The sequence below is a fragment of the Prunus mume genome, linkage group LG2 (assembly GCF_029339155.1).
Source record: "Prunus mume cultivar Tortuosa linkage group LG2, ASM2933915v1, whole genome shotgun sequence".
Classification (NCBI taxonomy): domain Eukaryota; kingdom Viridiplantae; phylum Streptophyta; class Magnoliopsida; order Rosales; family Rosaceae; genus Prunus; species Prunus mume.
Window position 1 is genome coordinate 12958786 of NC_142699.1, and position 26712 is coordinate 12985497.

At 36.0% G+C, this 26712-nt stretch overlaps 5 protein-coding genes and 1 pseudogene across 7 annotated transcripts; 1 reads left to right on the top strand and 5 right to left on the bottom strand.

Moving 5' to 3' along the window:
• Window positions 1-91: 91 nt before the first annotated feature.
• LOC103320638 (cytochrome P450 CYP72A616-like) lies at window positions 92-2123 on the bottom strand (annotated as a pseudogene). Its single transcript, XR_016124683.1, has 5 exons — window positions 1815-2123; window positions 1509-1728; window positions 1108-1327; window positions 621-998; window positions 92-500 (listed from the first exon to the last, which is right to left on the bottom strand). The product of XR_016124683.1 is annotated as a cytochrome P450 CYP72A616-like (transcript).
• A 2013-nt stretch (window positions 2124-4136) lies between these two features.
• Window positions 4137-6362, bottom strand: LOC103320637 (cytochrome P450 CYP72A616-like). The gene is made up of 5 exons (XM_016791833.2): window positions 6015-6362; window positions 5693-5913; window positions 5364-5608; window positions 4904-5267; window positions 4137-4777 (listed from the first exon to the last, which is right to left on the bottom strand). Exons 1-5 carry the CDS (start codon window positions 6292-6294, stop codon window positions 4352-4354), a joined length of 1536 nt encoding a protein of 511 aa, XP_016647319.2. The 5' UTR covers window positions 6295-6362; the 3' UTR covers window positions 4137-4351.
• A 2015-nt stretch (window positions 6363-8377) lies between these two features.
• Window positions 8378-13601, top strand: LOC103320636 (uncharacterized). 2 transcript variants are annotated; one of them, XM_089046747.1, is made up of 3 exons: window positions 8378-9054; window positions 9181-10519; window positions 13026-13601. In XM_089046747.1, exons 1-2 carry the CDS (start codon window positions 8633-8635, stop codon window positions 10484-10486), a joined length of 1728 nt encoding a protein of 575 aa, XP_088902873.1. In that variant the 5' UTR covers window positions 8378-8632; the 3' UTR covers window positions 10487-10519; window positions 13026-13601. The 2 variants fall into 2 exon arrangements, with proteins under 2 accessions (XP_088902873.1, XP_088902874.1); XM_089046748.1 differs by lacking the exon at window positions 13026-13601 and adding an exon at window positions 10807-11701.
• LOC103320635 (uncharacterized) lies at window positions 11180-12348 on the bottom strand. The gene is made up of 3 exons (XM_008222343.2): window positions 12136-12348; window positions 11900-12029; window positions 11180-11756 (listed from the first exon to the last, which is right to left on the bottom strand). The coding sequence occupies exons 1-3, from the start codon at window positions 12266-12268 to the stop codon at window positions 11180-11182; spliced, it is 840 nt and encodes a 279-aa protein (XP_008220565.1). The 5' UTR covers window positions 12269-12348.
• A 3345-nt stretch (window positions 13602-16946) lies between the features above and the next one.
• On the bottom strand, window positions 16947-18503 carry LOC103320633 (transcription factor MYB123-like). Its single transcript, XM_008222342.2, has 3 exons — window positions 18204-18503; window positions 17987-18116; window positions 16947-17905 (listed from the first exon to the last, which is right to left on the bottom strand). The coding sequence occupies exons 1-3, from the start codon at window positions 18334-18336 to the stop codon at window positions 17314-17316; spliced, it is 855 nt and encodes a 284-aa protein (XP_008220564.2). The 5' UTR covers window positions 18337-18503; the 3' UTR covers window positions 16947-17313.
• A 3659-nt stretch (window positions 18504-22162) lies between these two features.
• LOC103320632 (transcription factor MYB1-like) lies at window positions 22163-23427 on the bottom strand. Its single transcript, XM_008222341.3, has 3 exons — window positions 23203-23427; window positions 22973-23102; window positions 22163-22856 (listed from the first exon to the last, which is right to left on the bottom strand). Exons 1-3 carry the CDS (start codon window positions 23333-23335, stop codon window positions 22379-22381), a joined length of 741 nt encoding a protein of 246 aa, XP_008220563.2. The 5' UTR covers window positions 23336-23427; the 3' UTR covers window positions 22163-22378.
• Between the last annotated feature and the right edge of the window lie 3285 nt (window positions 23428-26712).

Sequence of the window (26712 nt, forward strand, 5' to 3'; positions counted from 1 at the left end):
ATTATAAGTAAATGGATGTGACAAATTCACATTTACATGAAGATCCATCCTTTTTATTTTATGCAAATCCACCAGCTTCAGCTGCATCATCTTAAATTCTGTGAAGTATAATTGGGGCTCCCAAGGGTCATGCCCATGATGGGAGCATGAATGTAAGAGGGTGAGAGCTCAGAAGAGAAATGTTGAAGAATCATAGCCAGAGCCATCTTTGCTTCTTCTATCACAAAGTTTGGCCCAAACAAATTCTAGGGCCCCAACCAAATGGATAGAATGCAAATTCATCCTTTGATGCCTTGGCGGCTCCTTCAGCAAATCTCTCTGGAATTCCTCAACCTGCTCACCCCAATATTTTGGATCATATTGGAGAAACAGAGTCAGCAACATAAATTCAACCCCAGCTGGGATGGAAAGGCATCCTATATTGGTTTTCTTTTGGGTGTGTCTATATAGAACAGGCAAAGTTGGATATTAACCTCAGAACTTCATTTAATATCATTGATCTGCAAAAATAAAAAAATTAAAAAAATAAGGCAACAAATTACTAAAAAACATTTTGGTTTGAATTGATGTTCGTAACGCTATTTATCGTCACGAAATGGTACATGTAACATTAAACATGCGAAAAACAACTTACAATCTTGAGGTGATTTATGGCATCTAAATTAGGTGTTTTCTTTCCACACACACGTAGGACTTATTCTCTGGCTTTCTCTTGCCAGCTTGGATGCATGGACAAGACAATCATAGTCCAAGTGAGCCAGTGGGCTGAGGTCTCTTGGCCAGCAAAGTAGAAGAGCTTGCACTCTTCTATCACAACCTCAATTTTCATGCCGTTCTGCTCTTGATCTTTGCACAGTAAGAGTAAACCCAGCAAATCAATGGAATCCACTTCACCATTTTCCATGGCTTGCTCTTTTCTGCTAATCATACCCCTTAGTATTGTTTTGATTTAATTGTCCAAGTTGTACCTCATCTTGTTCTTTTTAGTGGGTATGAATCTGTACAGAGAGAAAGCTAGCGTAAAAATAACTTAAAATAAACTACTATTAATATTCAATTGTAGTTTAAATTATCATTGTCAACTTATAATAAAGTAGCACCACACACCTTAAACCTGGGAAATAGAACAACTTGCTTCTTTTGAAGTTCAAATATCTTCTTCCCTTCTTCAAAGCTGCTTCCAAAGGCGGTTCGAGCTATAACATCACCACCAAGATTTTGAAACTCTGGTGCCACATCTATTTCTTATGATCCTTGAACACCAATTGAGCTTTCCCATCGATTGATCAGGCCAGAACAACTGGTCATAAATGCAGGCACCATCCCCAGTTTTTTTTCCCAATTGGTTTAAGTATGGTTTAAATTGATGTCACATATGATATGATGTGGTGGCTTCTAAGGGCATATCCAAAGGAGATGTTAAATTCAACGTGGCAATTTCAGCATGTAGAAAAAAATAGGAGAGACTCGCTCCAACCGATTTTTAATTAATTATTGACATATGCACCTTTAATTTCTCAAGATGGAAAGCAGGAGTTATGAGCCTTCTGCGTTTGGCCCATTGGTCTCTTTCCAAGGTAGAGACACCCAATTGCAGAAGATTGACAAGTGCGTTCAGTGGTGGCTTTATAATGTCCCCACTCTTGTCTGCTAATATCAACTTGATCAGCCATGGCTCTGCAACTATCAGCCTTGGCCTTGTATCAATCCACCCCAAACTCACTTTCCCTAAACAACTTAAAATGTCAAATTACAATCATACATGAAATCTCAAATTGTATGTGTGTGGGTATATATATATAGTTATTGCTTGCCATAATTTTGGACCATTTGATAGAAAAGTGGGAAGACACGTGGAGCAATCTGGTGCTTGAGGGACATGGGTTTGGACCATGCTTCCACTCTGGACATTTTGATCTCTTTCTTGTAATCATGGAAAAGCTCGTAAGTTCTGCCTTTGATCCCTTGCTGCCTCAACTGCTTCTCTAAGCTTTTGGGTCTCAGCCAATAGACTTGAACAACTCTCCCAAAAGAATACAGAATTAGAGAAACCAAAGAGAATATCAAAGTTTTGATCAAAACATAATCTTCCATTTTTGCTTTCTTGTATTCATTTGCTGCTATGAAACTAAAGCTAGCTTGAGGAACCGAGAAACCAAAGTACTGATGTATTTATAGGCACATACATGGGATGAGTGGCGGATATTTTTGACACAAAAATGCAAAACCCACGTACTTTCGACTTTTCGTTATTGGAATCATAGACAAAATCTGGTGTCACTTTTTTTTTCTTGAGGAACTTTTTCTTGATATACGTGAGGACCAAGTTTCAACGAGTAACAAAAGTGCTTTCATTTTCAGTCCTGACTCTGAGCAAAGGCAAGTAATTTTATTAGCAAACTTTAGTGATTTTTTTTTTTGGTACTTAAATTTCTATAGTCTTTCTAGAAATAAAAGTAAACATTAAATCATATAAACCAAGCTAGTTCATAGCTCCATAGACTAATTTTCAATAAGTTTTAACATAAACCAAATAGGATTTAATACTATAGTGGATTGAACATCTAAGATTTTTTACCTAGATTGACCTTAGGTGCTTTCATGCATTCATATTATAGATGAAAAGTTATTTTATGTAAAAATATTGATTAAGTATAAAAAATGGGTTTTCAAATAATCATTTTCTCAAGATAATTTTTGGCTTTTATTCCTCACACATCAAATAAGAAAACTTGATTTTATGGGATTTTAGTATGAAATATATATTGACTTAATGAGCCATCATTTTTAGGTTAAATCGTATTTGGCACTAAAACCGATTTTTCATATTTTGATTTGGTGAGAATTTGGTTTTATAGTATTTTTATTTGAATCCAAATGGGGGGTACTTCCTTATTTACATTGTAAACTTAAGTAAATAGAGTAATATAAAAAATAAATAAAAGTAAAATGACAAAGACATTTACTTAAATGTTGAAAATGGAAATAAGGTAATCTGGTTTATATGAAGGTGTGGTTCCGCCCTTGACTCTGAGGACAAGTATTTGAGACAAAAAAGAGGTCAATGATTAACGTTTGCTCTCTCCATGCCTTGGTCCCCAAGAGCAAAAGAATACTGTACAACTAAAAACACATTACCTAGATATAGAAATCTTAATTTCTGGTTTTTGAAGGTCTTGACCGATTTGGAAAGAGTTGCAGGTTAAGATGGATGAACTATCTTAGACCCTTTCGTCCAAAAAAAAAACTATCTTAGACCAAGAAGAAGACTTGATACTTTGGCTTCAAAGGCTCCTTGGAAACATGTGAGCTTGCCCAAGTTCTAGTTTTTGAACAATGTTTTCTCTTTAATATAGATTGTTTCATCTTTTCATGTTTATAGAACATATGGGTTGACAATTTCACGAATTGGGTAGCTATTGAATTAAGGTGGTCATTGATGTTGGAAGGCTACCAGGTAGAACCTACAATGAGATTAAGAATTACTGGAACTCCCATTTGAGCAAAAAGATAAAGCAGAGAGAAAGACAAAACAGAGCAGTCTCTAAAGCAGAACAAAAGTCCTCTGACACTAAGAATATTAAGGTAATGGAGGTGAATGCTCTGACAATTGGAAGAGAAGATGCCTCCAAATGCAAGGATAGCTTCAAGTCTGGCTTTAATGAGATGAGTTTTTTGACTGCTCAAGTGATGAAGCGCCTTAGAACTTGGAGTGGACTGTGGATGAATCAAGAATAATGTCCTAGTGTTAGGGAATGGATTCCAAGAGAGTTGGTTTATGTTAAGATCTTATTGAATGGCTATTTAAGTTCCTTTCTTTTTTCCCCTTATCTTTTTCTGGTTTCATGATACTACTTATTATTGCATTTGAGGCCTTTTGCTCATTCTAGGAAAATCCCACTTCGTGTTTGTTCCTTCTGTTTTTATTTTCCATTCCGTGAGGATTTTTTTTCCTTGAATTAACAAATCATATGTTGGTGTGACAATCCTTTTATGTTATTGTAGAATGTTCACATTTGTGGAATTGGTACTAGAACTGTTCGGCTATAACTCAGAAATCTTGCAGAGAAGGAAGTGATAGATTTCTTGAGTTTAATCAGATTGATAGACCAGGCAAGACATCCTGGAACGTGATAATGTGATAAAAAGCTGCATAAAATATCGGCTATTTAATTAATTCAGTAACCTTTTTTCTTCTTCTTGTTTGGTAAAACAACAGAATTCCAAACTCAAACTGAAAACTAGTCTTATTATAAGTAAATGGATGTGAGAAATTCACATTTACATGAAGATCCACCCTTTTTATTTATGCAAATACATATTCAAATCCACCAGCTTCAGCTTCACCATCTTAAATTCTGTGAAGTATAATAGGGGCTCCATGCTGTGGCTGAAGGGTAATGCCCACAATGGGAGCATGAGTGTAAGAGGGTGAGAGCTCAAAAGAGAAATGTTGAAGAATCATAGCCAGAGCCATCTTTGCTTCTATCACAGCAAAAGTTTGGCCCAAACAAATTCTAGGGCCCCAACCAAATGGATAGAAGGCAAATTCATCCTTTGATGCCTTGGAAACTCCTTCAGCAAATCTCTCTGGGTTGAATTCCTCAACCTGCTCACCCCAATATTTTGGATCATATTGGAGAAACAGAATCAGCAACACAAATTCAACCCCAGCTGGGATGGAAAGGCCTCCTATATTGGTTTTCTTTTGGGTGTGCCTATATAGAACAGTCACAGGTGGATATAACCTCAGAACTTCATTCAATATCATAGATACCTGCAAAAGGAAAATTCAGGCAACAAATTGCTGGAAAACATTTTGGTTTGAATTGATGTTCGTAACACTATTTATCATCACTAAATGTATTACATGTAACATTAATCGTGCGAGAAAACAACTTACAATCTTGAGGCGATTTATGGCACCCAAATCAGGTGTTTCCTTTCCACACACACGTAGGACTTCTTCTCTTGCTTTTTCTTGCCAGCTTGGATGCATAGACAAGACAATCATAGTCCAAGTGAGCCAGTTGGCTGTGGTCTCTTGGCCAGCAAAGTAGAAGAGCTTGCACTCTTCTATCACATCCTCAATTGTCATACTGTTCTGCTCTTGTTCTTTGCACTGTAAGAGTAAACCCAGCAAATCATTGGAACACACTTCACCATTTTCCATGGCTTGCTCTTTCCTGCTGATCATACCCCTTAATATTGCTTTGATTTCATTGTCCAAGTTGTACCTCATCTTGTTCTTTTTAGTGGGTATGAATCTGTACAGAGAGAAAACTAGCATCAAATTAAAACAACTTAGAATAAACTACTTTTAAAATTCAGCTGATACTTTAAATTAATGCCAATGAACACACCTTAAACCTGGGAAATAGAAACCATAATAGGCTTCAAGCACTAAAACAGCTTGCTTCTTTTGAAGTTCAAATATCTTCTTCCCCTCTTCAAAGCTGCTTCCAAATGCTGTTCTAGCTATAACATCCCCAGCAAGATTTTGAAACTCTGGTGCCACATCTACTTCGTATGATCCTTGAACACCAATTAAATTTTCCCATCGATTGATCAGACCAGAACAACTGGTCACAAATGCAGGCACCATCCCCTGGTTTTTTGTTTTTTCAATAATGTCACATATGATAGGATGTGACTTGTGAGATTTTTAATTAAATATTGATATGATAGGTACCTTTAATTTCTCAAGATGGAAAGCAGGAGTTATGAGCCTTCTGCGTTTGGCCCATTGGTCTCCTTCCAAGGTAGCGACACCCAATTGCAGAAGATTGACAAGTGGGTTCAGTGGTGGCTTTGTCATGTGCCCACTCTTGTCAGCTAATATCAACTTGATCAGCTCTGGCTCTGCAACTATGAGCCTTGGCCTCGTTTCAAACCATCCCAAACTCACTTTCCCTAAACAAATTAAAATGTCACCACCATTATATCATCAATCACAATCATACATGAAAAATCTCAAATTGTATGGGAAAAGATAATATATAGTTATTGCTTGCCATAATTTTGGACCATTTGATCGAAAAATGGGAAGACACGTGGAGCAATCAGGTGCTTGAGGGACATGGGTTTGGACCATGCTTCCTCGCTGGACATTTTGATCTCTTTCAAGTCATCTTGGAAAAGCTTGTAACTTCTGCCTCTGATCCCTTGCTGCCTCAACTGCTTCTCTAAGCTTTTGGGTCTCAGCCAATAGACTTGAACAACTCTCCCAACAGAATACAGAATTAGAGAAACCAAGGAGAATGTCAACGTTTTGATCAAAATATAATCTTCCATTTTTTTCTTTTGGTTCTCTTTCTTGTGCTAATTTGCTGCTATGAAACTAAAGCTGGCTTGAGGAACTGAGAGACCAAAGTACTGATGAATTTATAGGTCCCTCCCTACATGGGGGATGTGTGGCTGATATTTTTGTCAGAAAAAGTAAGCAAACCCCACGTAGTTTTTAGTTTTGACTTTTCATTGTTGTTGCCCCCACCATGAACGGAATCGTGGACAAACTCTGGTGTCATTTTTCTTTTTTCTTGAGGACCAAGTTTCAACAAGCAACAAAAGTTCTTTCATTTTCAGTCTTGACTGACCCCACGGGCAGCAAATTAATGCCGACTTCGAAGATAAGTATTTGAGACAAAAGACAGGACAATTATTAATAAAGTATGCTCTCTGCGTGCCTTGGTCCCCGTGAGCCAAAGAATACTGTACAACTAAAAACACAGTGCAATTTATGAAGATGTGACCTCAAATAAAAAGAAATGTTCAAGAACCTTCTTGGTTAATGACCTTAGATTGGGTTTTCATGGTCTCCCCTCCCCATCTTTAGTGGGCCTTTAGGCTCTAATGTGGCTAAAGCTCGGGCCAGCCCACCCTGGTCTTTGCTGTTTCGGGCGCGGGCCCACCGTTAATTTATGCCCTTCGGTCCTCGTTTGGTGAACAAATCAATTGAAGATTAGAGTTTTTTTTTCTCAATACAAGTGATATTAGAGAAGGGAGAAATCGAACTTTGGATATCGGATGAGATAAATACTCTTAATCACTTAACCTATAAGCCTTTGACAAACATATGAGATATAAAGCAACATATATTGAGTAGGTTCCCTATGTTAACCAACTGGAATAACCCATATAGTGTAATTTATGAGAAAGAAGATTCAAACTTTAGTGCAAGAATCCAGAGCAGGTTCACTATCCTAACCAATTAGCTTAATCCACATCTGAAATTGTAATCCAATGGTCCCTAAATCAGACGTAGGTGATTGATTTGGTTTGGTTTGGTTTGGTTTGGTTTGTGATCTTTTTGCCGCGGTGAATTAGACAATCATTTTGGAAGTCGGAAGGGAGTGAGGGAGAAGAGAGCTGTTGTAACTTGTATGGTGGCGTCTATAGAGAGCCGTATGTCAATAATGCTACTTTTGTCAACTGAGCCTTTGCCAATTTTAAACTCTGGCCGTTGGATGATATTCGAGATCCGTACCGGACAGAGAATTAATGGTGGAGACAACTCGACAACAGGACAACGCGTACTCTACTCTTCACGTGAACCACAATACATCGTATGCTTCCAAAAGGGTGTCTCTCACTCTTCTATGTTGTCGTCGGACATATTATTTCAGATTGGAACACGTGTCTCACTGGGCCCCGCATGAGATTTCCGGCAGTGCATGCTACAGTACACCCCGCTCCTCTCGAGTCTCTTCCCCTCATTTAATACCACAGCGACAGCAAGCATGGCCATCGAGGAATAATACAAGGAAGCCTGAATTAAAGCCTTTTTGCTAATATTTCTACAAAATTAAACTATATTTGATTTTCAATAGTTTGAATTTTAAAATTTATTTAATTTATTAGAAAAAAAAAGTTATGAATACATTTTCTTGTCAAATAATTTCTTTATATATTTTAATAAAGTACTTTGGACATCATTTTATTTAAAATTAAAATATTTAATTCAAAATTAATTGGAATTTAGTAGAGGTTTAAGATTTTTTTTTATTTAAAAAAAGTAAAATTATATTATCAATTTACCACATGATTTTTATCGCCTTTTTTTACAATGTAAGTTATGATATTAGAGGATAAAGAGATTTTCCTAATAATAAAAACAGAAGATAAAGAAACTTGAATTAGTTTTCATGGTAGTCAATTTAAAAGAGAAGGATAATTAATTAGCTGTTTTTTTTTGGGTCTTTTTTACCTGTCTTATTAATATTTTCCTATTTATTTAATTATTGCAAACCAAGTAAAATAGTAATGTTTTTATATTTTTTTAATCAGAAATATTGTTAATTTCTAAAACAATATTTCATGAATAATTATATATATATAATTAAAATAAATAAAAACACTCACAAAGAACAGTAACCTGACTAGACGAGCTGCAATCTTATCCTTCCCTACAATTACTCTCTGCAGGTTCAGTCTGTTATGTGTTTGAGCCTTTGAAAAGATCTTTCTGTTAGGATTTCTTTCCCAAGAACAGCAAACAAGGGATAAAGAAGAAGAAAGCCCTAAACTTTACTCCTCAACTTCAAAAGTTCAAATAGCATTGCACCCCCCACAACACTTTCAAATTAGAAACAAAAACTGTTCATTTTTCTTGGAAATCTTGGAATAAAAAGATATGCAGTCTAATTTTGACATATCAGAGATTGGTAACCAGCAACACTCGATGGATACTAGTAATTCTTGCTCACCAATTTTGCCCATTTTCAATCATCAGAAGCAAAACCACCACCACCATTTCAATCAACAACTTGAGCAGCCTGAGCCATATCGTATCAGTCACCTTGTTCATCCCACTCCCATTACCCACGACTTGTTTCAACGCCAGCATCTTCAAGCATTGCAGCAGCAAGGAAGGTTGCACTGGCAGCTGGGTCCTGTAAATTTCAAGCTTGGTCTCAATGAGAACAGTGAAAATGGAGAAAGTGCTCTGCTTGGCGCTGGTTTGTTTGATGATGAAAATGGAGACGACCCTCGATTGCTTCAGAGTCGAATGCATAACTTAGGATTCAAAAGTTGGCAAACCCATGAACCCATGTGGTAAAATTCTATTCATAACATTCTAAATGCACAGATTTACGTGCTTTTGTTGTACTTGTTCTTTGTTTTCTCTGTTTTTCATGTTGCTCCTTTTTTACATAGCACGTGTTTGTGTTAATGCCGCAGCTGGAAGCCTCTCGATGCAGCAATTCCCGAGACCAACAGAAATCAGAAGGAAGCCAATGAAGGAGATATATGCAAGGACTTGGAGAACAAATACAGGCTCTATGGTGAGCTTGAAGCAATCTATAGCCTTGCAAAGATGGGCGAGGCTAATCAAACGGGCTCTGGCTCTGCACTCACTGGTGAAAACTCCCCTAAAAATGTAGACTTGCCTGTGCCTATTTGTGATCCACATGACCTCAATGTTGCTCCAACTGCTCAAGTTAGGGTGGATAATGGGTCGGAAGCCTCCATCGGAGAAGAGTCTTCGCCGAGGAAGATTCAGAAGAGGAAGAGAAAGAGGACAATGAAGAAACAATTAAGTTCAGTGATTAGCTTCTTTGAGAGCTTGGTGAAGCAGGTTATGGATCACCAAGAGAATCATCATAAGAAGTATTTGGAAGTGATTGAAAGAATGGATAAAGAGAGGAGGGAGAGAGAAGCTGCATGGAGAAGTCAAGAGGCTGAAAACCATAAGAGAGAAGCCATTGCCAAAGTCCATGAACAGGCTCTGGCTTCAAGCAGAGAGGCACTCATTGTTTCATACATTGAGAAAATCACTGGCCAAAGAGTCAATCTTCCTTCAAGGCAAGCCCCATTGTTGTTGCAGCCTGATAATTTAAATGAACCCCCAGTGGAGGAATTGACACCCTTCAAAATTGATCACACAAATAGCAGATGGCCTCAAAGTGAAGTTAAGGCATTGATTCTAGTGCGAAGTAGTATAGAATCAAAGTTTCAGGAACCGGGGATGAAAGGGCCTGTTTGGGAAGAGGTCAGTGCTTTAATGGGTTCAATGGGTTATCAAAGGAGTGCCAAAAGGTGCAAACAAAAGTGGGAGAACATCAACAAGTACTTTAGAAAAACCAAAGACAGTGCCAAAAAGCGTCCTCATAATTTCAAAACTTGCTCTTATTTTAATCAGTTGGATCAGCTGTACTCAGGAACACCCATCACTGCCCCTTCATCTTCGTCTTCCTATTATTCTAGTAACCCTTCAGCTAGCATGGATGATAACATTCCAAAGCAAGGTTTTTCAGATCTTTTGGAAGCCTTCGTTGCAGGGAGAGAGGCAGGAGTTGCACATAATCTGTCTAGTGGCAATTTTGAAATCTCTGAAATGGGGTCCAATAGGTTGGATTTTGGTGGCATTATTGGTGGTAAGGTAGAAGATGTGCAAGGAGACCTTGGGAAGGAGAAGGAAAACCGTGAGGATGACGAGAACGTGGATGAAACGGAAGATACTGATGATGATGATTCTGATGAATGAGGTAGAGCGTGACCATCAGACAGAACTAGAAAGGTACGTTAGATTATCACAGCCTGCAGTTCTTTTATGAACCCAGGAACTGAAAAGTGTTTTCAGATTCATTGACGTTCATTTATTATGCTATTTGCTTGAGTTTCAAGCCTTCTTAAGCAGTATAACTTTTTACTGCTGATGGAGTTTGAAGTTAAATTAAATGCTTCTTTTTAGGATATAACATATTGATAAATTTTGGAGGATATCTTACCATATGAAACTGTTGGCTAAGTCTACTAACTCATCAAATTAGTAACTCATATTCATATGTATGTTACTCAACCCAGCTTCCACCCACTCACATGTAACAACTGCAACCGGATACCAGCTCTGGACATCATTGTATCACAAAATGACCCGTCATTTTCACTTCAGTTGGTCATAGGTGCACGTGCAATAGAAATTCCGAGCAACCTCAATGACCACTTGTTTTACCAAAATCGGTAATGGTAAATGCTCAAGACACAGTTTCCATTTGAGGTAAAATCTAAAAGACATATCCTTTAAGATATCTCCCAGAAAAGGTTGTGTTGTTGGATTGGATCCTAACAAAACCAAGAGAGCTTGGCAAATACATTGAAAACATTGAATGGACGATGTATGATTAGAAAATCTACTTGGCCCTTTGAATTGGTATTGACATGCACAGTAATAGAAGAATCAAGGACCAAATGCTGCTTCGGGAAGACAATTGTCGTCTGCTGCCCAATCATTTAACCACTCCTGCAAGTTCGAAGGAGCTTCAGCAGTTGAGGTTGACATTAATGACCCGTTTCTGCACCCACTTGTGCAATCAAAAATCGTGGTATTCAACTCACAAAGTTTGGAGAAGTCAGTATGTAGAAATTCAGATATGCCAAGTTCGCCTGCATTAAGATCCCTTATGAAGTTCCACGTCATATCGTTCTCTCTAGCGATTGGTAAGAATCCATCGCTGGAATCTGATTTTACTTCCATATTCGTTGCTTCAACTCCAGAGATAAATGGTTCTGCTAATGTATTGTTAGTGCCAAGCTGTTCATTATTGATGCAGCTTGTTGGTGTGAGTCCATTTTGGATGAAGTGTGAGTCCATTTTTAACGATGGGACAGCTTTTTCAGTGTCCTTGGTCATTTTCCACTCATTTCTAGACCTTTCTGAGTGGCTTTCCTGTGCCTTTTTCCTTAAAACAGAGTTCCAGTAGTTCTTGATCTCATTGTCTGTTCGGCCTGGAAGCCTTCCAGCTATCAATGTCCATCTACAGGTAACCAAAAAAGGAAAGGAAAAAAAAACGCATACCTGGTAGTATTAATAAACGAAGCAGCATATGAAGAGAAAAACCTTAACAGTTGCAATGCTAGTAGCAAGCAATATATAGTAATTGAAGTGACAGGCCAGTACCTGTTGCCTAAGAGTTTGTGGAGCCTGATGATGAGGTCTTCTTCATCTTCTGTAATGTTCCCTCTCTTGATCTCAGGCCTCAGGTAATTCAACCAGCGAAGTCTACAACTCTTCCCACATCTCTTTAGACCTGCATCCAATAATATATGTTTCTAATTGAACAATGTTCTATCATTTTCATAATCATTCATGCATTGAAATTAAGAAACTTGTGCGTAAAGTCAAAGTCGGCTCGCCTGTTTCCCTTGACAGTTTCCCCCATCTCCCTTCGCCGTGGTCTTTGACGTAATCTATGAGAATCTGGTCTTCAAGAGCAGTCCAAGCTCCTTTACTCAGTCCATCCTTATCACAACGATAGCTTCTTCCCATTTCTCTCTAACTTGCTCGGTTATGTCCCTCCGTCTCTCTTTCTTTCAGAATTGCACGTTATGGCGCCAGTGTCTTTGGAAGTGACTGATTTTATATAGATGGTTTGTTGTTCAATCTAATCTTATTATATGAAGACTTAGAAATTTGTGAATAATTTGTATTAACTGTTTAACAACGTGGCTAGAATCAACATAAAGAATTGAACTTACTGCCAAATGGTATCACGTTTTAAGATTTCACGTCTAATGAGGTCATGATTAGCAGTGATACATGTACAGCCTTCTAAATCTGTACATGTATTGATTACAGATATAATTAGGATTATTCTTTATACGATTTTGATCTTCACTTTTATGATGTCTTCGATTAACGCAGAAAAACTCATGTAATAGATGAGAAAAACAGATTCAAGAACAACTTGGCATATTTCTCTAAAGTGTTATTAGGTGCATATAGAAAATCCATAATTAACATGACAAGTATTATTTGGTTTTATACAAAAACAATTGATGTGGATTGGTTTTATACATTCTCCTCTGCACAAAACAACTATTAGTGGTTGTAGTTTTTGCATCATCAGTTGGAATTGGATATATTATCTAGATTCTGACAAGTATATATGCATTATGCTTAATTATTCGCTAATTAAGTAGCATTACTTAGCTTAATGAGTTGTCTATGCAAGTTTTTAAGCTACAAAACAAAACAGAGGCCGGCTTGATTTTGATTCTTTGGCCCTCCAATGGGAATGTCGCAGATGAAATGTTATTGGAAGGCAAGGCATGCATGCACACAGAGAATCAGCATATTCAATCGAGCTGTTGCATTAACAATTATAAGCTCTGAATCTGAAACTGAGTGACCTCCTTGCAACTTGTACGTGGAGGTGGAGGCATCAGAACTGAAATTAATATTGTTTTTTTTTTGGTTTTTTTGAATGTTTGGCTTTACTCAATCTAGAAATGCCAACAGAAAAGAAAAATAAAAGAAGGAAAAATAACAAAGTTGGTAGGGTTTGTGTCTGAGATAAAAGGTTTTTTTTTCCCCCCATTTGCAAACGAAACGACCACAAATTTCCAAAGACGTAGTTGTTATATAGTTCTTGCTCTGAGGGACCCCAATTTAGTGGGTTTAGTAGATAGATCCAAGTCTAACACAGTTGTTATCGTCTGATCTCATGTTCTGTTGTATTTGTTCGGAAAGTCGAGGTTTTATTACTTATTTATTAGATTAATGATATCTCATTTGTCTTTGTAATAAGTTTGTACCACAAAACAAATGTTTCTTATGAATTACACAAAATAATAAAGATGTCATTTATTTAGGTCTGAAATAATGATTTCATTAATTGCAAGATTAGGTAGCTTAAATAGTTTTTTTGTTGTTGTCAAATTGGGATCTCGAGCCTCTGCATTTAGAGATAGTGCATTTACTTGCATTTCGCTAAATATATGTCATTGCAATAATCTAACAACTTAAAATATGACACATCATCAACTATTGCTGTTAGGTTGGAGTTATTTTTGTTTCTTTGCTTTCATGTCTCCTCAGTTTACAACAAGTTTCTTTTTCTTTTTTGCATTTTGGTCATCTCCTTCTTTCTCCCTGCTTGACTGATGCCCTCTTGGGATTCAATGGAAAAACGTTCATGGTTGTATTAATCTTCAAACCTAACCGAGTTAAAATAGTTTTTGGCTTTTCTTCAGTGTTTCATGCGTTCTTTAGCTTCAGAAGATGACTTTTTTGTCGTCATTTCCTTCCCCTCATAATCTTTTTTCTTTTGATCGAGAAAGTAATTTTCCTTCCCCTCATAATCAGATTGCAATATATCTGTCTTTATTTTTACTTCAAAGAAATTACCTATTCAAGAATTTTGGAGTTTTTCCATTTCATTCGAATTTGAATATTCATTCAACCATGGGCAATTTTTCATCCAGAGAAAAGAAGATTACACGGAAGAGAGATTTTAAATATATATTTTTTTTTTTAAAAACACGCTCTAAACTTAACATATGTTTAGAGAAGAATAAATTCTTTTGATGATGTGCCATGTTCTAAGGGGTTAGATTATTAGAACGCTCTAGATTTAGCAAAATAAAACGACTCTAAATACAAAGACTCGGAGTCAGCCAAATTATATATGAAATAGTTAACATATATATATATATATATTCATGTAAATGAGGTACTTTTAACATATATATATATATATATATTCATTCATTAATGGCTCACGTCTCACACACGGCTGATGAGTGCTACGCTTTTCTCATTTTTCTCATTTTTCTCTCTTCGAATGCACGTTTTTGTCATGAAGAGAGAAAGATATTGCAGCTTTGATGGTGAGTTTGACAAGGCTGTTTGAGAGGGTTTTGATGATGTAGCTTACCTATTTTAGCATTCAAATGTTGTTAAACAGATGTTGAAGTTACTTTTAAGACTCTTTAAGCTTATTTTTTATTTTTATTTTGTTTTTTATTTTATTCATATATAATGTTTGTTGGCTATGGGCTCCTATTTACCTTGTATTTTGTATTTTTTATTTGTATTTTAATAGACCCAGAAGAAAATTAGAGTGAATTTGAGAGAAATTTGACTTACACCCTTCAAATTCAATTTGCCGTATCTAAAACCCTTCACTTTTTGTTCCTATAAATAATACCCAATTTGTATAAGTAAAAACCCATGAATAGGATCCAACTCAGCAAGTTACCTAATTAAGCATAAAATCTGATTTATTGTACTTTTTAGATTCCAAAAATACCCCCAACTAAGCCATTATTGCATTTTGTATATTAATGTATGAATCAATATGGAAACAGTTTTTAATTGGATTGTATATAATGATATATGTTGAATTTGAAAAGATCTCCAAATGATTGTAATGGATGTATGAATTAATTTTGAAACATTTTTTAAAAAAATTTAACCATAAATTCAAATTTAGGTAATCGGTTTGCCTAATAAAATGTTTATGTTATTTTCTTTTTATGAATTATACATGACTAATAATCCACTTTACAATTGTTTATGAATAAAACTGTACATACTAATTATGTTGAAAAAATAATGTACCTATTACTTGTTTGTTTTATGAAAAACATAATTTACCTAGTATGAAAAGTGTACATAATTATCTATTCCAAATAATGTACCTATACACATTTACAGGTATATTATAAAATAATTTACCTGTGGGTAAATAATGTACCTATATTTTATATAAATTATTGTGTACCTATTTATAATTATGAAAAATATACGCAATTACAAAGTAACTGACTTTGTTTTTGTTTTTTTGGGTAATATACCTATATTTTATAATTTGTAGACTAAAATAAAATTATTTGAGGATCCTCATGATAGAAGGGGACTGTATATATATATATTCATTCATTAATGGCTCACGTCTAACACACGACTGATGAGTGCTACGCTTTTCTCATTTTTCTCATTTTTCTCTCTTCCAATGCACGTTTTTTGTCTGAGCTGTTGTAAAGTAAGGTCCCATAGGATAGGACCACGTGACATAATTTTCCTTGAAAACAAGAACAATCTGATGATAATTTTGATTATTTTATGAAATTGATTGAAAATAGTGACCGTGTTGATTGGGTTTGGACAAAATACATGGCACTGCGTTTGGCAAAACAAGATGAAGCTGTCAATTTCAAATGTAATTGAAAGAAATGTGAATCACATTATTTGATCTTGCAAATGTCATTGCATCCTTCTAGGTCAAATGTCAAACTGTTGCTTTTGCGCAATGTCGTTTGTCCTTTTCTTCGGTGTGCAGTTGTGTCAAGGGTCTACGACCATAAAACCAAGCTTTTCGAAGCTGTCGTTAATCGACATACGGAAGCCACCGTGTGGGCCTGCTATAGTCCATGATGATTTCACAACAAAATCCCTAGAGTAGGCCCATGTTAAGAAAGTCAGCTTATGGTGGGCCTTCAGTCTGAAATCATAAACTTAGAGCATCACCAATATTAGTAGCAAATAGACTCTTCAATTCAACTAATGCAATGTTATGGAAAAGAATGAACAATATAAAAACATGTGAAAAATATATATCTATTTGTTTGAAAATAAAAAAGCGCGTTTTTAATTTTTCAAACTAAAATTAAATGTTTTGAAGAAAAGTCAACTTATGTCATGAAGAGAGAGAAAGATGTTGCAGCTTTGATGAATGAGTTTGACAAGGCTGTTTGAGAGGGTTTTGATGATGTAGCTTACCTATTTTAGCATTCAAATGTTGTTAAACAGACTGTTGAAGTTACTTTTAAGACTCTTTAAGCTTATTATTTATTTTTATTTTGTTTTTTATTTTATTCATATATAATGTTTGTTGGCTATGGGCTCCTATTTACCTTGTATTTTGTATTGAATAATACTAGTCTTACCACATTTTTTATACCACAATTTTATACCACATGATGTGGCGGTGATGTGTACATACCACATCATGTAAAATACTAGTTTCTATTTTTCTAATTTTATTTATTAAAATACACTTAATTCACTTAATTGATATGACATATGATATGGACATGCCACATCATGTGGTATAGAAATGTGAGATAATAATGTGGTAAGTGTAGCATTACTCTTTTGTATTTTGTATTTGTATTTTAATAGACCCAGAAGAAAATTAGAGTGAATTTGAGAGTGAATAATCTAATACATCAAAATTTACTTTTTATTCATGTTCGAGGTCAAAAGCGTGAATTGCAATACCGGAAAACGATACCAATAATCCAATAGCCATATTGGGATAGATGAGATTATTTTTATCTTCCCTAAGAATTGCTGATGTACAAGATGCCAAGTGGAGACAGACAGAGAGCGGTCAGTTTGATTGACTGCAACTATTTATGTCATAAGAAAAAAATAAAAAAACAAAGACTAGCTTAGGAGGAGGGGGTTCTTAGTCAGCTTAGTTTATTTGAAGTAATCTAATCCAGACAAACTGTTAAACCCAAAGTGCATGAGATTCCATAGAATCGAGCTAGCTAGGTTATGCTTATGGTCAACATTATTATTAATTAATGGTGGAAACAGTCATCATCTCCCATCCAATCCTTGAACATTTCCTCAGAGAACAACAGAGGTGCATGATGAGACGATGCCCATTTGTAGTTCTTTGAGCCCCCATTGTTGTCGTCCAACTGATGGCATATTTTCCAGAATTCTGAATCTGGGTTGTTAATTCCAGACATCAAAAGCTCCCCGATGTCGATATCCAACATGAGGTCCTCCGAAGCTGTCGTGTCTTCTTGTTCAGAGCTGTAGAAGTTGGCAGCAGCCGCCTTCTTCTTCGCCACCAAGTCCCCGTGATTTCCATCGGCGTGGTGCGGAAAGATGGCTTCTTGTTGTGCAGGTGGGGTGACAAGAACCTTGTTGAATCTTAATGCCTTTGTACGGACTGCAATGTTGGTCGACGGTTGAGTTTTATCTGTGGACGTTGGTAATTTGGTGCTCTTGTTTCTCTTCTTCTTCGAGTTGTCGTTAACAGCACCAGAGGACTGCTTTGTTTGTTGATCCGTACAGTTCACCTTCTTCCCTAAGGTTGTGTTCCAGTAGTTTTTGATCTCATTGTCTGTTCGCCCTGGGATTCTCCCTGCTATCAGTGACCATCTGCAAATTAATTAACACCCAACACATTAAGAAAAAAGAAAGAAGAAAAAAAAGGGTGAGAAATTATAATGAGTAGAAAACCTGTTGCCTAATAGTTTGTGTAGCCTAATGATGAGATCCTCTTCCTCCTGAGTTATATTTCCCCTTTTGATATCAGGTCTAAGATAATTCAGCCACCTCAGTCTGCAGCTCTTTCCACATCTCTTGAGACCTGCACCAAATTCACATCTTGTAAATTTAATGAACATTATTTATAAGGCTTGTTTAAATTGACAAATTATTCCTGCACTGCACTCACCAGCTTCCTTTGGGATCTTTCTCCATTTTCCTTCTCCATGGGTTCTGATGTAATCTGTGAGAGTTTGGTCCTCAAGAGCAGTCCAAGCTCCTCTGTTCAGTCCTACCTTAGAGCAACAAGGAGTTCTTCCCATTTTTCCAAACTTTGGCAAATTGGCAATCTTAATTATTCTTATCTTATATATGTCTGTCTTTTGCAAAAGATATATAGCTATACCTTTTCATATGGGATCTTGAGATGGCTATTGGGGGATGGAGTGATAGATCTTGGTACAAACCAATCTTATATACAAGTGAATATCTTTCATTAAATAACTTAAATTAAGATGTGTTTTCAACTTGGAATTAAAAAAATCTCCACCATATATGTATAAAAATTATAACCAGTGGCAGTGCTACGTACAATAGTTATCTATATTAACTGCATTGGGCTTTGCTAGGACTAGGACTTAATCAATCTCACCCTTTTTATTTTGTTGTTGTTTGCAGTAATTATATTTTTGTTTTTGTGTCTAGAAATCTTACATTAAAGTGTCGGTGAAGTTAGTGGGGTTATAGCTTAATTGGTTGAACTTTTTCACTATCATTCATATGGGCAGAAGTTCGAAATTCTCAAACACCCAATAAATATGTAAATAAATCCCCACCACCAATCACTTTAAGTGTCTGCCAAACAAAGAAAAAAAAATCTACGATGTGCTGTCAAAAGCACATGCAGAATAGCAGCGAAATATAAATGTAGTCGTCCCTACATGCTGCGTTATGAAAACAATTAATATATATATATATATATCTCATTTCATCTCGTCGCCCCTACATGGATTTGGGGGTGGTGGTGGATGGATACGTGCCTTAAGGGTTGTTTGTTGTTTTTACGCGAAGCTCTAGGTCCTGCTCTCTCTGCATCAATGGGTGCGAGTGCGACTTTGATATACTTACAAGGATTAATTAATAATATTGTATGGAATTCACGCACATTGGTCAGCATTTATCTGCCCTATATCTTGGTCATGGACTCATGTGCATATAAAAAAATGCATAGATGTCTACTAGCCTCAATAGAGGAGTTGGTATAATAATGGTAGCAAAATGTGGGAACGACAGAAGATGAAGGATGAGTCCATGCCATTTGCAATAACTTTGAAGCAAACGAAAGCAAGTTGGGTGGTAGAGAGGGGTCCCTAGCAAGCAGGAATTGAATTGCTCACCCTTTATCAGGAAATAGTTTTTCTCATAATTGACTTATCCCACTTTCATTTCTAGCGGTGGATCCAACAGTTTCTAACGAGCTATTTACTCCTTTCTGTAACTGCCACTTCTCCCCCACACTCAATTTAATACCTCTCTCTCTCTCTCTCTCTCTCTCTCTCTCTCTGGTTCGTCGGTTTGTTCGATTGGTCTACATATTGGCATGGGAATAACATATGGGAGAATAATGGCATGAAGTATATATATTAGTGTATTTAATTTATTTTAGTAACAATATTACAAAGTTGATAATGAATCGATGAATTGGCATGAATCATTAATGTGGTAGAGTGCGCAAAATTGAATTGGGAAGAGACAAGAGAGGTAATTATTGGTACAATTAACGGTTTTGGGGGCGCATAATTGCATTATAATTAATTAAATCAGTAGTCTATTGACTACACACTATATATTTACTAAAAAAATTTATTAAAAATAGCCAAAATTTACCACAATTTTCATAAATGTCAGTTTTTATATAACTTTTAAAAATAACCAAAAAAATCACCTAAATAGACTTGAATGCCCTCAAACTAAGTGAGTGGAGTCAACTTTGGTTTTTCCTTTTAAGAACTTAATTGTTCATATTCTAAAACAATTTGCATTAGATGACAATAGAAAGAACCTAGGATCCTAGATTACATCATCGATTAAGAAAAACTAATCCAAATATGATACTCAATAAGAAAAACGTAGCAAAGAATATACATTTTAACTAAGTGCAATTTGTTAAATTCAAAGAGACGGGCCAGCGGCCCATTATTAGCAACACCGATATTATCATCAACTTAACCACATGTTTAGTATGTATGGGGTTGGGGTTTTATACAAAATGTCTCGATATTATTAAGAGCGAAATAATTTATTATACGGAACTTTCTAATTATTTAAGTTTCCAATGTGAGACTCTGTGTATTCTTCAACATTCCTCTTCAAGTGTGACCATTTTTTAGTGTGTCACACTTGTAACCAATTCTACATCGATCAATTATTTTATTTTATTTTGGGGTTTGTTTGATTTTGATTCAATTTGGGGGCTTTTGTTTGATTTGGGTTTAATTTGGCCTACTCAACCGACCCACTCTGATACCCTTTTAAGATTTTAGAGGAACGGATCATTGACCCATTACTAGCAACATCGATATTGGCTCAAACTTAACCATCTGTTTAGCAGGTGTGGGGTTTTATACAAAATGTCTCGATGTTATTAGGAGTTTAGTCATTTAGGCCCAGTTTGGGATTGCTGTCATTTAAAAAAAAAAAATTGCTTCTTCTGTGCTTTGAAAATAATTAGTTGTAAACAATATCTTGAATTAATAATGAAACTTTCTATTTTGTTAAGTTTTCGATGTGGGATTGCGTGTGAAACGACTTGTATTTCTGGCTTTCTCCAGCGCAACCTCATGTTTCTACCCCACCATTGAGCCACATAAAACACAAGATATGTTAGCAACGGTATGTAATCATGTTATCATTCTCTCCAAGTGTGACATTTACAACTTTATAAGAAAGATAGGTCTTTCCATGTCTGCAGTGAAACGACTTAGAAAGTATGTCATCAACAAGAGCAAGATGGGATTGATCGCAAACAGCCTTCACGTGTCGTCACTCTACACCTTTAAGCTTTTTTAATTTCTTTTCTGCCAGTTATAGAGGGAGAAGAATAGCAACAAAACCTATCAATTCATAATGTGTCGCACACTCCTATTTTCTTTGTTTGATTGACTTTCATTTATTTCTTTATGTCAGTTTTTGTTTTGAGAGCATTTGAATCTATTTAAGTGAATTTTTGGTTATTTTTGAAAGTTTTTTTAAAAATTGATATTTATGAAAGTGAATTTTGACTATTTTTTATAAAAACTCATCTACTACAACGTGCCGAACTACCGTGTTAGGCTGTTATTTTACGTCGTCGTGTTGATATTTACGCCTTTAAATAAAATGGTATAAGAGTCAATGAGAGACGATGTCAAAACATGAAGCACCTGGAAATTCTTTGCCCGTGTTATCGTCACACCATCACATAGACTACAAATCATCTATAATTTTATATATATATATATATAAATCTATCTATTTACGTGCGACAATAACAGAGAAATAGTGGAGAAGGGGTAGTATGGAAGAAAATAAGAAAACGAGAGAGAGAGAGAGAGAGAGAGAGAGAAATAGGATAATCAGATGAAATCCTTTTTCTTTTCTTTTTTGGGTTATTGGGTTTGATCCTTTTATCTAAAATATATCGAGAAACAAAAGCAGTGGCCTTTTTTGTTAGGACGCCACTGGCCCAAACAAATATATGATTGTCCACCCAACTCTTTTATGTGGGCTATAAAATTTCAATTTGGGTAAGGGGGCCTATGGTTGTAGGGATTACTGCGTTTGGTCAATAAAAATATAAAATAAAATAAAATATAGACCAATGGCCAGTGGTTTTTTTTGGGTTGCAATTCAAAGATCCCAATATTTATGGATAGGAGACGTGGGGTGAAGGGTTTTATGGCACTTAAGCTCTACATAAGTAAAGTTTATGTTGCAAAGAATCCTATCAAGTTTAAATTTCCTCTCTCCATTAATCCAAAAACCCCACATTGCAAAAGGTATACTTTAACATTGGACTTCATTAAGCAAAGTAAACACATACATTCACAAATTAAACCATTAGTATTTATCTAAATGACTCGATACAAGTCATGATATGCAAGTTCCACATCACATAAATCTACAAGACGTAACACGTTATTATTGTAGAGTCTTATAAAACAAAGATACATGTCTCGAAGTTCACCCAAACAAATTCCGCCATATGTTTAATTTCTGAAGGGCATAGAACACAAGTTTTCCCCCTACCCTAGGCAGCTAATTTATTCGGTGCTACTATAATACAAGATTTTGATAATGCCAACACATAGACATATGCTCATTTTATTACATGATCCATTCGTCAGCTAAGTCCGTGAAAGCAGCCAGCTGAGCTCCAAAATCTGCGTCCACGTCATCGTCATGCATGGCTTTTGTACTAGAATATCCTCCCACTATGACCTCGGCAAACAAATTGCTCAGATTTGAAAAGTCAGTGTCCAGAAACTGTGAAAGGCTCATTTCCCTCGTGTAAAAATTCATCCACAAGTCATGAGAAGAATAGTCTTCTTCTTCCCTTGTTGTCGCCAATGACGATAGTGACCCTTCACTGCATTCTGATTCTCCGTTCCGATTATTGTATTTGGGGACGTTGCTTAATTTGATTTCAGCTTTGGACTGTAGTTGTGGGTCTGAGGAGGCCTCCTTGGATGGTCTACATGGGACAAAATTGTTTGGTGGTGGTTCCTTACACAAGTTGGTGTTCCAGTAGTTCTTGATTTCATTGTCTGTTCGCCCTGGAATTCTCCCCGCTATTAGAGACCATCTATACAAATCACAAAAGATTAGAGGTCCTGTGTCCGAATATCCCCTTCTCCAGTATCGCTTGTGTTAAAAACAAAAAACAAAAACAAATGATTTGAAGCAATTAGGACAAGAGACCTGTTGCCTAAGAGTTTGTGGAGCCTGATGATTAGGTCTTCTTCATCTTTTGTAATGTTGCCTCGCTTGATATTCGGCCTCAGATAATTCAACCACCGAAGCCTACAGCTCTTCCCACATCTCTTAAGCCCTGCATTCAATCAAACAAATTAAACCACCAACAATATTCCCTCCGATGTAAATAATCAGAATTGCCATTAAGTTTGAAAAATAATCTCTCTCAATCTGACCCGCTTGTTTCGGAACGCTACTCCATTTGCCTTCACCGTGAGCTCTGATATAATCCGCAAGCAACTTGTCTTCTTGAGCAGTCCACGGCCCTCTCTTGACTCCCTCCTTTGAACAGCACGGTCTTCGACCCATAATTGGAATTAAGCTTAGCCTGTCTCTATCTCGGCGACATTGTTTCCTACCGTGTGGGGATGTGGTGGGGGCGTCCGCGTCATGTATGTTCATTCTTATAGGCAGAGAGAGACCCAGCTGCGGGTTTATTTTTCAACAAGATCACTACAATAAAAAGCTTTAACTTTAATAATTAGAGAATGTGTGCTGTAAAGAACCACCTCTAATTATTATTAATTACTATATAATATATAGAGATTAATTATTTAGCAAGGGGTCATGTGACGAAGGACATCCGTAAAGTTTAGGACAAGGCGGGGCCGAGATTCATTCAACTACCATTCCAATTTCCAAATATATTTTTTTGAATCTAACTTTCCCCAGTACGGTCTTACGAATTTGAAAGTTGGTTGCTCTTTTTTTATTATAATGTTTTAGTCCTTTTATTTTCTCTCGTGTGAACGTACAAAAGGAAATTAAAAAATGAATTTAGTCCAAAGCTACACTCATCACCATTTGAATATATTTTGATCATGGAACGATGAGTTTCTAGAAGCTTAATTAATGAATGCGGACCATATAGTCATAAGATTCCCCAGTTGTTCCAACTGTAGATATAAATTTACTGTGCTTCTTACCCTCCCCATCTGTGCTCTGCATATTTCATGACCCCGATATCCTCTCGATCTCGATCGATCTCATTCACAATAAATACGGAGCTAGCTGGAGCCTATAACTTAAGGTTTATTATCCTATGAATGTGTCAGTTAATACCGTATATATACCGTATCAGTTTGCAGCCTTGCAGGTCTCCATATTCATTTCTGACAAGTAGCTAGCTACAAAGTTTTAAGTTTAAGTACGTAAAGCCTGATTGATTAGCTAGTAAACCAACCAACAGTTGATAATAAGCCAAAGAAAACAAACCATGCAAAACATTTAGACGACCCAGCTCCCAAATTTCGTATGCTTTTCTCAGCTCACAAACTGGATCACCAGACCGAGGTATATGTTCCTCTGCATCTTCGATGGACTCAAACCCTAGCTATAGCTCTGCGTTGATGGACATATAGTATAATATTGGTACGCAAGTTCCACATGACATGACAGATTCTTTGACTTTGAGGAATATTCCCACAAGTCACATTCATATCATGTTAATATTGTAAATGGAGGAGGTGTTTTTTTGTTTCCGTTTTTCATTAATGGAACTCATCATTTTCTTCAGGGACACTATTAAAGTAATGGTCCTATACTGGAGGGCTTCTCCAAAATTATCTGATTTGTACGTATATTATTTCTTTACCAGTTTTGGTACTATAGCAGATATTGAATATAATCAGTTTTGGTTTTTTTGGTCTTGAGATCGGGGCCAACAATAAATAATAATGTACCTAAAAGATAACCGAGGAAGAAGGAGCTGCCCCCTCAAACACCACCAAAACAACTTCCATTTAATATTTCTAATTGTATTTGATATCCACACAACTAGGTGGCCGAACAGTATAAACTAGTCCTATTTGTGTAGGGTAGTGGGTGAAGAAGGACGCTTGCACCTGCTCAACTTACAAGTCTTAAACACAGTGCCAAGGATTGAAAGTTAGCTAGATGATATGAGATGATATGAGTTGATATGACTCTGAGAGAGAGAGAGAGAGAGAGAGAGAGACCCCGTCAAATTAAGACCGTACGAATATTGAAAGCACAAGCTTTCAGTCTTTGATAATGACACCTTTTCCTTTCCTTTCCTTGTCTTAGTTTTTTTTTTTTCATTATTTTTTCTAATATTTTATTTTATATTCAACCAAAACATAATAATAATAATTAACTTATTAAAGTTTTTCTATTAATTAATCGGTAGTCCAAACAAGTCTCTGCCTCCACCTCCCATTAAAATTTGTAAACTTATATAACATAATTCGGGGAGAAAAAAAAGAGATCAAGGTTGACAAGTTATTTTATTTGGTAATCTATGACAAAATTTCTATTTGAAATTTTTTGGGTCCATTTTTCCTTCATCTTCCCCTTCGTTGAATTTCAGTTGAGTCGCGGACGGTCATTTTTGGATTTTGTGTTTCTAACCTGTCAGAGTTAAAGAACAATCCACATGTGCTCATTGGCAAACCCATTCAGAATTAACCCAATATAGTAATGGACAATAAATCAATGATGTCAGCCATCAAAACCTCAAATAAATCGGTTTTTACTAATCTCCGCTCACACCGGGTCGGTCCGTAAGGGGTAAAGTCTTGGTCAAAGTAGTGACTATACGAGAGAGGATCGAACCCCTGACCTCTCTTAAGGAATGAGAGTGCCGAACCACTCACACCAACCACCTTAGTTGTTTTCTTATGTATTTTTGAATTAGGACAAGCGGCGGTATTCTTTTTTCTTTTCGAGTTTTTTTCATGATAAAATTTTAACGATGCCACATTTCGCAATTAAAACTTCTTATATTTGTTTTCGTTTTTTCGGCTGTTTCCTGTTTAGTCAATGAAGAGAAATTAAGCCAAACTTTGTTATGTACAGATATTAGCTGTGAGGCTGCTAACATTAAAAGAGACAACCCTAGAATGGGACCAAGTTCATAACCTGGAAATTAGGTACGGGCACAGACGTGTGAAAGTGAAACAATCCCTAGCTTGCATAAGAATTTGAGACCCGTTTGTCTATCGACATAATTTCAAATTCCAATTAATGACATGTATCCAAATTTGGTATTAGCATTATTTTTATAAAAGATTGACCAATGTGACAACTTAACATGGTATTAATGTATTAAATCTATTTTCTGCACGACTTATGCATATATATTAATTGTGTGATAAAAATTTGATATATCGAGTGGCCCTAAATAGAGGCTGAATTATTATTATTTCTTTTGGTAACAGAGGCTGAATTATTTTAATTTTGTATATACGAGGCGCATGAAACTGGTGCTAAAATAATTCTAGCTAATAATGATTTTAATTTCGTACATATGAGGCGCATGAAACTGGTGCTAATATAATCACAAATTATAACTTCTGTTTTCAGGCCTCGTGTGTGAACATCAATACTGTATTGTGTCTGGGTCATGGCATCCATTGTGGGTCATTTCATTGAGGTGTTTGAAATTCTAAGTCTCCAAAATAGCGCATGCTGCCTATAAGGTTGTTTTTGTAATTCAATAGCACCAACATGTATGATAAAATTAGAATAATTTAACCGGTTCTTTAAATTTGTTGACTTTTGGATGCAATTACAGGTCAGTATGTCTTACGTTCAAGGATTGGTACTAATTGAATCAACGTATTACCAGAAAATTAGAATGACCTAAAGAAACAAATCTCAAAGAAACCGTATGGGGACTGATCTCAATCCCGAACAAAATCAATCTCCTTGGTTTTCAGTACATA

What these genes read in the sequence shown, in the direction of transcription:
- LOC103320637 (XM_016791833.2), bottom strand. Translation starts at nt 6,294, where the DNA reads ATGGAAGATTATATTTTGATCAAAACGTTGACATTCTCCTTGGTTTCT. An exon ending in TCCATCTTGAGAAATTAAAG is followed by an intron (nt 5,609 to 5,692) that starts GTACCTATCATA and finishes ACAAAAAACCAG; the next exon opens with GGGATGGTGCCTGCATTTGT. An exon ending in CCATAAATCGCCTCAAGATT is followed by an intron (nt 4,778 to 4,903) that starts GTAAGTTGTTTT and finishes TTCCTTTTGCAG; the next exon opens with GTATCTATGATATTGAATGA.
- LOC103320636 (XM_089046747.1), top strand. Translation starts at nt 8,633, where the DNA reads ATGCAGTCTAATTTTGACATATCAGAGATTGGTAACCAGCAACACTCG. An exon ending in CAAACCCATGAACCCATGTG is followed by an intron (nt 9,055 to 9,180) that starts GTAAAATTCTAT and finishes TTAATGCCGCAG; the next exon opens with CTGGAAGCCTCTCGATGCAG.
- LOC103320635 (XM_008222343.2), bottom strand. Translation starts at nt 12,268, where the DNA reads ATGGGAAGAAGCTATCGTTGTGATAAGGATGGACTGAGTAAAGGAGCT. An exon ending in GAAACTGTCAAGGGAAACAG is followed by an intron (nt 12,030 to 12,135) that starts GCGAGCCGACTT and finishes TATTGGATGCAG; the next exon opens with GTCTAAAGAGATGTGGGAAG. An exon ending in CACAAACTCTTAGGCAACAG is followed by an intron (nt 11,757 to 11,899) that starts GTACTGGCCTGT and finishes GGTTACCTGTAG; the next exon opens with ATGGACATTGATAGCTGGAA.
- LOC103320633 (XM_008222342.2), bottom strand. Translation starts at nt 18,336, where the DNA reads ATGGGAAGAACTCCTTGTTGCTCTAAGGTAGGACTGAACAGAGGAGCT. An exon ending in AAAGATCCCAAAGGAAGCTG is followed by an intron (nt 18,117 to 18,203) that starts GTGAGTGCAGTG and finishes AATTTGGTGCAG; the next exon opens with GTCTCAAGAGATGTGGAAAG. An exon ending in CACAAACTATTAGGCAACAG is followed by an intron (nt 17,906 to 17,986) that starts GTTTTCTACTCA and finishes ATTAATTTGCAG; the next exon opens with ATGGTCACTGATAGCAGGGA.
- LOC103320632 (XM_008222341.3), bottom strand. Translation starts at nt 23,335, where the DNA reads ATGGGTCGAAGACCGTGCTGTTCAAAGGAGGGAGTCAAGAGAGGGCCG. An exon ending in TAGCGTTCCGAAACAAGCGG is followed by an intron (nt 23,103 to 23,202) that starts GTCAGATTGAGA and finishes GATTGAATGCAG; the next exon opens with GGCTTAAGAGATGTGGGAAG. An exon ending in CACAAACTCTTAGGCAACAG is followed by an intron (nt 22,857 to 22,972) that starts GTCTCTTGTCCT and finishes TGATTTGTATAG; the next exon opens with ATGGTCTCTAATAGCGGGGA.